The 10835-nt window shown below is 38.5% G+C and overlaps 1 protein-coding gene across 2 annotated transcripts in view; it reads right to left on the reverse strand.

The window, feature by feature from the left end:
• Positions 1 to 10467, reverse strand: part of LOC113098423 (MAM domain-containing glycosylphosphatidylinositol anchor protein 2-like) — a 131791-nt gene extending 121324 nt beyond the window's left edge. For both annotated transcript variants that reach the window (XM_026263486.1, XM_026263485.1), the window contains exon 1: positions 9402 to 10467. In XM_026263486.1, coding sequence (XP_026119271.1) covers positions 9402 to 9474 — 73 coding nt within the window. In that variant the 5' untranslated portion in view covers positions 9475 to 10467. The remainder of the gene's footprint in view (positions 1 to 9401) is intronic.
• Positions 10468 to 10835: the final 368 nt, after the last annotated feature.

Raw genomic sequence — 10835 nt, forward strand, 5'->3', positions numbered from 1 at the left:
TCTGTCGGTCTTAGTACACGATGTAGCTACAGAAGAGTCAAGTTTTAAATAGGAAAAATATCAAAACTATTTGGTCCTTTTTTAAGTGAGATGCTAACTGTCTAATCAGATTCAATAATCTATGCTAAGCTAAGCTAAAAGTTCTACCGCCAGACCCGGAGATCGGCTGAATGGATTTAAAAATGGTACAAACTCAACTGTTTAACTCTAAGGAAGTTGGAAAATGAGCCTATTAAAAAAAAAATAGTGGAGTGTTCCTTTGAGGTTATCATACCGTCAAAATCTCATACTGGCCCATGCTTACATGTGTAACAAGGACACCTTAAAATAAAGTGTTACCGGATTTTGTTATATTTGTAATATTGACATGTATTACATGTATTTAATAAGTAATGAAATATAATTACAGTATTTTTTTTATTAAGCTATAGCATTTGTGCATTTATACTAAATGTATTTAGACAACTGTTTTTCATGCAAATACCACAGAAAACTTATAGTTAAATTTTTACCAGAAAGGTGCTATATGTGTGGTTTTAACTGTGGTTACTGTGGAAGGCCAATGATTAATTTTAATAAAACTGATTCTAACCTTACTGAAATTATTTTAACTTAAGCTACTGTCAAATATGCATACAGGAGACAATTGTTTTTATATTACTAATATTGCAGCCTGCACTGCCAACTGTGATCCAGATCCAAAAGTCAGATCCAAAGTCAGGACACCCAGGTAGCCCCCAAGGTATGTGGAGCCCCATCACAGGACATTGTAAAAGGCATTGACAAATCTTATAGAACATGTTACTGCTTTGAAAAATGCAAAACACAAAAAAATATTTTGACTTGAGGGCTGCATTTCTGAAATGCCGTGTCATGATCGAGACCCTCCAAAAGATGCGAGATGTGAGCACAAAGGTAGTGCAGTGGAGACTTAATGTTCTAAAACAACCAGAGAAAGTCAATTTTTTCTCACATTCACTTGTCATAAACACTATACTTCTAGACCTTATAGTTCGCTCTAAACTCAGGGCTGCAGAGAGGAAATGGCATTAATCAAGAAACTCTACCGACCTCAGTGTCTATCAGTCTTTCCTCTCTTCATTCTCTGCAAATGTCTTCACTGCTAAAACATCACACTCCCCCAACAAAATTAACAACTGTTGTGACGCTCAGACACTCTTCAAAACTTTCTCTTCTCTTCTTAATCCACCTCCACCTCCTCCTGCATCGACTCTTTTCTTCACAATAAGACAAGAACCATCAATGACCAATTCTCCACGCCACAGACTGAGGATAACTTCACAACGATTAAAGGGGGGGGGGGGGTGAAATGCTCGTTTTCACTCAATATCCTGTTAATCTTGAGTACCTATAGAGTAGTACTGCATCCTTCATAACTCCAAAAAGTCGGTAGCACTTTATTTTACAGTCCTGTTCCTCATGTACATACTTTGTACTTATTATAGTAATTGCAATAACTATGTAATAACTAGGTACTAACCCTGAACCTACCCCTAAACCTAACCCTATACCCATGTAGTTACCTTGTATTACCAGAACTTTCTTAGATAAATACACTGTAAGTACACTATAAGTACATGTTAGTACACGTACTGTAAAATAAAGTGAAACCAAAAAGTCTTTAGTTTTATTATATTCATAAGAGAAAGGTAGTCTGTACCGATTTTTCCCGGAAAAACACGACCGAATGGAGGCGTGATGTGTGGGCGGAGCTAAAGAATCATGAGCGCCAGTAGGCTTTTGCGTTGAGAGCGTTTGGAAGCTGTGACAATACCGTGAGGACAATACCAACCAAAACAAACCATGGTTAACAGTCATATTCAGCGTATATTTATGATCCAGAATCAGATCCCGAGGCTGAAACTGAACGAGAGCTGCAGCAGCAACAACTGCAGGAAACGAATGCAGGGAACAAACACAAACACTTGCACAACTCCGTTGATGCTCTGTAAAAATAAACTCCATCCACTGGTCCCTTAATGCTGTTTTTCCTTTGGTAATCTGTGCAGGGTTGTCTTGCCCTGGCAACCAAAAACACACTCCTTTTGTGACATTTCGCGACGCTCTCGCTCTGATCAGTGAAGTCTGTTGTGCTCTCAGTGCTCTGCTATACGGGAGCGCGCGCTCTTCCGGCAGATGTGCCCTTAGGACCCATATAAGGAAATTCCGCTCCATCTAACGTCACACAGAGCCATCCTCGAAAAAAAACTTTCCGAAACTTGTGACAAACCGGAAGGAGTATTTTTGGAACAGAAATACTCCTTCAAACGTACAACTTAATTTTTGAAACTTTGTCCATGTTTAGTATGGGAATCCAACTCTTTAACAGTGTAAAAAACTCAGTATGCATGAAATAGCATTTCACCCCAAACCCCCCAACCCCACCCCACCCCACCCCCCTTAATGCACACTCTCTCTCCTCCTTCTCTCCCCTCTCAGAGATGGACGTCTCCAAACTTATCCTGTCCAATCATCCTACTACTTGTCCACTTGATCCGATCCCCACTCACCTCCTTCAAGCGATTTCTTCTTCAGTCATAACTTCACTTACGCACATTATCAACTCCTCTCTTCACTTTGGAACATTTCAGCATTTAAGCAGGCTCAGGTAAGCCCACTGCTTAAGAAACCATCTCTAAAGAAAACTACAGACCGGTATCCCTTCTTCCATTAATTGCAAAGACACTTGAGCGAGTTGTGTTCAACCAGCTCTCTATGTTCCTTGTACAGAACAACCTCCTGGACAGCAACCTATATTGCTTCAAAAGTGGCCACTCAACTGAGACTGCCCTGCTATTGGTTAGTGAAGCCCTGCGACTGGCAAGAGCAGCTTCAAAATCTTCAGTACTCATCTTGCTGGGCCTGTCTGCTGCTTTTGACACCGTAGATCACCGTAGATTCTCCTGTCCACCCTGAGAAATATGGGCATCTCTGAAACCGCACTCCCGTGGTTTAAGTCCTACCTCTCTGATAGATCTTTCAGGGTGTCTTTGTAGGGGTGAAATTTCTAAGTCACAACAACTTGCTACTTTCCTCAAGGCTCAGTACTTGGACAACTTCTCTTCTCCATCTACATGACATCATTAAGATCTGTCATACAGAAGCATGGCTTTTCTTATCGCTGCTACGCTGATGACACTCAACTCTACTTCCCATTCCAACCTGATGACCCGACGGTAGTTGCTTGCATTTCAGCCTGTCAGAATGTAATTTCTAGCTGTACTAAGACAGTACTGCTGGTGGTTCCAGCTAACCCATCGTTTCATCACAACTTCTCTATACAGCTGGGTTCATCAACCATAACTCCTTCCAGGACAGCCAGAAACATAGGAGTTGTGATGGATCATCAGTTAAGCGTCACAGACCATATTGCTACAATGACCCCGTCCGGCAGATTAGTCTGATTGCTTCTATTGTTCTCATTTGTAAGTCGCTTTGGATAAAAGCATCTGCTAAATGATTAAATGTAAATGTAAATGTAGACAGAAGCACCATAAATAAAGTGGATATTTTTATGCTTAATGTGGCTTATGCATTAAGACAGTGATATTAAAAGATCAAACTCAGTTGAAAAGCCCAGAATATGAATGCAACATGAAACGTTTTATGTTAAAAGTTTACCATCCACTGTAAAAAGTGGTAACAAGCTATATTTGTTAAAGATCTTTTTCTACCTGTTCTTACATTTAGTTCTGCATTCACATTCTCAGATTAAATATTTATTCCCACAGGGATTTCAGCAGGGGCAGTTCTAGGATTTCATCCTCAGGGGGGTTTAGCCCTCAGAGATTATTAGATACGAAGATACAAATTAAGACGTAACCAACTGTGTTTACATGGATATTTGTCGTTCTGACATTTTGTGTGTATTTTCTCAAGAAGACATGAAAGAGAGCTCATTGTATTTGCTGCGTCTTTCTGTGTGCGTGCATCACAGCAAGTGGGTACCACATTGAGATCCCTTTCATGCCACCTTGCACTGAAAACACTGTAATGGTTAAGCTGCTTGAAAACACTTTAATGTTAAATCTGACAAGACTTTAAAAACATGAGAATGATAAACTTTCTTGAGGAAGCAGTAGTGGCCTGATCATTCAGATGAATGATTACAATTTTAGGGGTTCTTAGATGACAGAAAAAGGCTGAAGCCCACGAAAAAGGGGGTAGAATGGAGTCGCAGCAGCTGCACAATAAATTTTCATAAATGACATCACTGCTGGTAGGAGGGGCCCAATCAGACTAGTTTCATAATTTAAAACAATATTACTCATTACAACAGGGGTTCTGTTCCTGGAGGACCTCCAGCCCTGCACATTTTGTATGGTTAGGTTAGGTTTTGCAGTCTCTACTAATAAGCCGATGAGTTGAATCAGCTGTGTTAGATGAGGGACACACACAAAATAAGCAGGGCTGGTGGGGTCTTCCACGACAGGTTTGAAAACCCCTGCATTAGAACATGCAGAAACAAATAACTTATTTTTTTCTGTTAAGAAATGTATTTTGTTAAGGAAAAATTATTGAAATTTAGAAGAAATAAATATGTATAATATTTTTTTATTATGCTGTTCTTTTTAACTTTCTATACATCAAATAATTGTGAAAAAAATATAAGTTTCAATGCAAAGATATTTGTTTTTTTAATTCAGTAGTTGTTAATTACCGGTAGAATAATTTCTGAAGGATAATGTTACACTAAGGACTGCAGTTATGGCTGCTGAAAATTAAGTTTTAAATTAATACAATTACATTACAAAATATATCAAAATAGAAAATATTTCACAGTATTTTACTGTATATTTAATCAAATAAATACAGCCTTGGTGAGCACAAGATACTTTTTACATATTTCAGGATCAAACCCTAATCATTATTATTTCAGGAAATCCAAGTTAGAGTTGGCCAAGTTCAAGTTCAAAATTGTTACAGTTGTGTAACCACTTGCGTTATGCATGTCATTTCTGTTTAGCAGTTGAGCTGAGTTTGTTGTACGTTGCTTAAGTCTTTAATAACTTACAGAACATGGCATAGTAAATGTGCTACACAAACCGGGAGTGGAGTGGCGATAAATAATTCAGGGAAATGTGTAAAGAAGGCTGTTGTATTCCACATTAACAGTAATGCTTAACAACAACAATGTGCTTTGTACATCCCAAGGTTACTCTGCTAATGGTTGTTACCAAGGTGTGTTAGAATAGTGTGTAGAGGGAGTGGACTTCTTTGCACGATAATACCAATTGCATGAAGATCTACATGGCATCCAATAACAAGTCACAACTCACGAGTCAAACAATTCCCCCAACCCTTCCCTCCAGCTGCTTGTAAGAGGTGTGAATTGTTTAGAGTAGAAGCCAGAGGAACTGAGAATGGCCCTTTCACGGTGGTCAGTCCAACCTGGAGGAAACTGTCATAGACAACTGGCGATCTCTGCTTAACAAAGAGTCATAATGTGCATATGAATGCCATTTTCATCCACCCCCACCACCTCATATATACTTCTGGTTTACAAAATCCAATGTTATACAACAGTAACAGTCAGTATGTGACCGTAGGATCCATTTCAGATACAGAAAAATGTGGTCATTAAATTTTAATTAAACTGTTTAAGTATGTACAACTTCTAAAGTAAAATTAGTTATTGATCTTCATTCCTGCAGGGTCCAGTCTTTATAGAAATTTCTGATATAATGTACAATGAAACTGAAGCAGTCTGTTGCGGTCAGATAACCAGAATGCATTTGATTATTCTATCAGTATTGGTAAAATATAAGCAAACCTTCTATGGACAGATGGGAAATAGAAGCTAAAAAAACCCACTTAAATATTAGCAGCTCAGATTAAGACTGGAGAAGCAGGGAATGAAAGCATTTAGTTGAAGTGATATTATCAGCTGACCACTTAGTCGACTGTCTGTGTAGATATGAGCCTGGAATTAATGGACAGGCAGCATATGAAATATGAAACAGAGAGCCATCACACAGGGTAAAAAGTATATAAATATTAGAAAAATATCCATATATCTCCAATCATAACATGCTGACATTAGATCCAACTGTGCACCAACAGTAATGAATTACATGAACTAAAAGCTTATCGACCTCTTAGACGCCCTCTTTTTCATTTCAGCCTAAGTGGCCTTTTGGGGTGTTGTAATATAGTGCATTAGTCTCGCTGTACTATAAAACATTTATCCAGTGGGACAATGTGATTTCGTATCAAACTGGAGCAGCCTTTCCAGTTAGCATCTTCATTAGAGTTGACTGAGAAGAAGTAATCCTTAATTCGGAAATGGAAAACAAAATCTAAGGGCTAAGGGGTAGAATTGCGATTGGGCCTTAGTGTTTCAACCAACCTCTGGCAATAATTAAGTGAGGTCATATGTACGGAGCCCAGCACATGACATGCAAGAAAAAATTCATAAATTGTGCGCACGATTTACTAATCCATTCCCTCAATGTACTAAAACATGCAGACAATTACTATTGCGTTCCCTTGATTTAGCAAATCTATAAAAATGTATAAATCGAATAAACAAAATATTAAATCAAGGGATTGAATAGTAATCGTGTGCACGTTTTAGTACATTGAGGGAACGAATTAGTAAATCGTGCAGTGTGCACAGGATATAGCCTAATATTTTTCCTGCATTTCATGTGCAATGAATCCTTCCCTTATTTTCTTTCATTTCTTATTTTATTTCATCTTTCATTAAATAACAGTAAATATATCATTGTAATCCATGTGAGGTCAGATATAATAGGTTTCCCAGCCAATGCTTTATAAGTATAGCCTTCTGCAGGCAGAAGGATGCTGTTTCTATGTGGGTTTCTATGACAGAATGAACGGTTGACATGAGCAGCTTAACCTACATAAAATTCTGTCAAAGGGAATTTAATACACTCACATCATATGCACTGTTACTGTTAAATCACACATCACATTTCATGTCATTTAGTCCTCAAGGCACATGCATTAAAATATTATGTTAATAAGAAATGACATTGAAATATTATGGAAGACTGAGGTTAGTTAAATGTTTGGCTACAAAAAAAAAAAAAGCTATTGGTGGTATTAGGATTTTCAAAAGGACAAAATTAATCAAATTATTCTGTTTTAAGAGATTTATGAACTCGAGAAACTGGTTTCTAAATTTGTAACCAATCTTTTGATTTAAAACTTTAATGCGCCTTAAAGTCACTGTAAAAACGTTAGATATTGAGATATTACATTATATTATTAGAACATATAATACATATTGACATTAAAAACAACAGACAACTATATCTATTTTTAAATACTGTTAAATGTATAAATGTTTTTAAAAGTAAACAGCAGTGTTGTGGGTAACGCGTTACAAAGTAACGCGTTAGAGTACTCTAATTACTTTTTTCCTGAAATGTGTAACTTAACGCGTTAGTTTCGTGCGTAAGTAATAAGTAACTTCGTTATTTTTTTAAAAAAAGTAATCCGTTATTTTAAGGAAAGGAAAATCCCGACTGCAGCCTGCTTTTTGTCAGACAGTATGCCTAGGTCTACTGTGCCACCTGCGGATGTATCAGCGGAGCCGAAGCTCTGTGATCGTAAAGTCAATGGCTGTGATGCGTCTGTGCCCTGCGCCTGACCCTGTGTGTGTGTGTTTTTTTTTTTTTTTTTTCGAACTCCCGGCAAGATGGCAGAGAGGACAGCGTTTGGTTTATGGAAGTACGCACATTATTTTCAATTTGTCAACGAAAAAGAAATCGACTGTCGGACAAACGTTTCGAAAATCTGCTTCTGCTACGTTTTAATCACTACTTTGAAATAGTAAATGTAAGAGGACTGTGTTACAGCGAATTTAGGCTTGTGACTGTGAGTGACACTTTAATAATAATTAGTTCGCCTATTAAGCGATTTGTCATTTGCCTGTGTGGCAGTGAAGGATTTAATTCGGTTTGTTATCATTTTTGTTTGACAGGCAGCTGTTCATTTCTGTTAGATCGTTGGCTGGCTGGTGGTTCATCATTTCTAAATGGATTTAAATCTGCAAGCCTGTTTAAGGTTGTGTTTACAAGTAAGCATACTTGTACTTTGATAACTTCATTATGTAAAGTTAAAGAAAAATCAGGAGTTATCTTGTGGTGCTCATAATATACAGTAGCCTAGACTGCCCGGGCTGGGTAGGTGCGAATTTTGATTAATAATATGTTCTGTGATAATAAATAAATAAAACGCCATGTGGAATAGCCGATTGCTGACTGTCTTTCCTGTTATTGTTATCCTGCAGTGTTAATTTAGTCGGATGAATGACGTTATTCGTTGTCGGGAGTCACGACTTCTAGGTGCATTTAAAGGGGCCGGGGGCTGTGTCTGTCATGTGTGAGCCGCTGCAAACGGCTTTTAATTTTTGGTAACGCATGAGTACTCTAACGCGTTACTTTTATGAATAGGTAACGCTGTATCATAACTAATTACTTTTAATTGATGGTAACGTTGTAACTTAACTAACTACTTTCCAAAGTAACTATACCCAACACTGGTAAACAGTATGAATTACCATACAGTTGCATGAATTATTATAACAATTATGTTGTTAATAAGTATAAAGTATGAATTTAGTATTTTATGATAAAATATTGTTAAAATGTATGAATTGACTTAGATTTAGAATTTAGGAACCACATTTGTTCATATTTAAATAAAAAGTTTTGTCTTTATGTTATCAGTTATCCACATATTGGATCTACAGCTTTTTATATTGCATTTTATATTACTCAGTTAATATTTAGTGCATATTACATGTTGTGTTATGCATTATCCCATATGCATATGTTCTGTATTGGTAAAACTGTTCTGTCTTTATCAACGTTGTTATGGGCTCATTTGTACTGCCAGCTAACTGTATTAGCCAGTTCAGTAACAAAGTTTTGAATCTCAAATAGGCTGTTTCATCAACATTAAATAACGGAATGTCAAATATCAAAAATTAATCACTAAACTTCCATCCAGTGTAGCCCCCATGACATCTTCCCCATGTAACTAGCCACAACATACTTTGTTTGCAATAAAGTTTACACAGTAATGGCCACAGATCTTTATGCTCTGATCAAACAATGCATCTGCTAGTTATAAAGATATTTCAACACGTTCTATCAAAAGTTCAGCAATCATGCTAGGCAACATGTTTCATTTTGAAGGCAGCTATTCTGTACATGCACAAGCCCAACACGAGGCAGAATGTGGCCATATGCTGCTGATGCCCCATAATGCACCTGTAACACATGAACTGTAAATTGACATGTAACCTATAGGCCTACAGTACAGTGTATATTGAGAACATCCACATCTACCTCGCAAGGTCACGACAGCTCTCTAAAGACAATTGAAGGCTCTACGTGTTTGCTTACCGTATACTCCTTGGCAAAAACCGCCTTCAAATAGTGCGGCCAATAAACACAGGGCAGTAAAGATAATATCCATCTTCACGTTAGTCTGAACATATCCAACTCCTTAGGCGGCGAACAGTTGAAGGCAGTACGTGCAGTCCAAATCTCCTACCTCGCGTGACCGTATCATCAAGAAACAGCTGAAGTAGTGTCAGTCACAGATGTCTCACTAGTAATTTCTTGCCAATTCAATGCAGATGTTTTCACCAAATTGGTCTAGGTGGAGATATAAAGCTGTAACAGACGAGGAGGACGAGCATCAAACCTTCAGAGAGGGTCTCCTCCTCACACCTTCGCCGGCATTACGCACCGACGCGACTGGCGAAAGTAAATGACAGCGCCATGGGAAGCACGCGCGCTATTAATCGGTTACGCGCGCTGGCATCCACCTCTTCGACGTCCCCAAAAGATAACACTGCGGGATTAAATGCGAAAAATAACCAATAACCGGCAAGACCGCCGCTCTCATCCTCTTCGTGGTCACAGGATGCCGGTGAGGCTGCTCCTTGATGATGAACGGAGCGCTCCTATTGTAGACTATGATTCTTCGTCTCCAGCGGATAAAAAAGACGAATCCGTTATTTCATAAGAGCTGTATGGATCAGCTTTACTTCTCGAAAGTCTTTGGCCCCGGTTTGGAAAAAGCAAAACAAAAAAAAAACGATTACACATGAACAGATGTGTCAGGATGCCTATTTTCAAGATAAACCGTGATTTAGACTGGATGAATGGTGAAGGGTGGTCGGGCACGCTGCGCCATACGTACTGCGCTGGAACGCCGGAGCCCAGCTGGCGGACTACGTCAAAGAGCGCGTGAGGGGGTGCGCGAGCGAGCGCGCTCGGATCTCATTTGTATGACAAGCACTCGCGCGCTGAGAACGTTCGCAGCAGAGCAACGTGAACTTCATTATAAATTAAAGGCCGCTAGTCTAAATTGTATACATGGTTTCTGGCGTTCGTTCGTGCGTTAGGCGTTTTTTTCTCATTGAAATGGAAGATGATGTAGCTGCTATTAATTTCGCCGCGCATCCTCCTCCCCGTCGACTTTATGACTATCAAATGAATGGGGCTTCCTTCCATTACCAGCATCTCGATCGCAACAGTGTCTGCGAGGCTATATACTGTGAAACATTTTGTCATTAGCTCAGTTAATGTTAATTTGCCAATATATTTCAGCTAATGTAATCTGTTATAGTAAAACGTACTGATGATGACACAGGCGGTGGAATAGAAGGCCACATGATGACTACATGTAGGCTATTCATCACTGGTTTCACTAGCAACAATGATCAGTGACACTGAAAATAATGTTGTAAACATTCTAAATAACTAAAATGGACCAGAAAAGACTCAACTGGACACAACAAAACTAAGAAAAAATCTTTAAAAGAGAGA

Source organism: Carassius auratus, unplaced genomic scaffold, assembly GCF_003368295.1.
Source record: "Carassius auratus strain Wakin unplaced genomic scaffold, ASM336829v1 scaf_tig00216558, whole genome shotgun sequence".
Taxonomy (NCBI): Eukaryota; Metazoa; Chordata; class Actinopteri; order Cypriniformes; family Cyprinidae; genus Carassius; species Carassius auratus.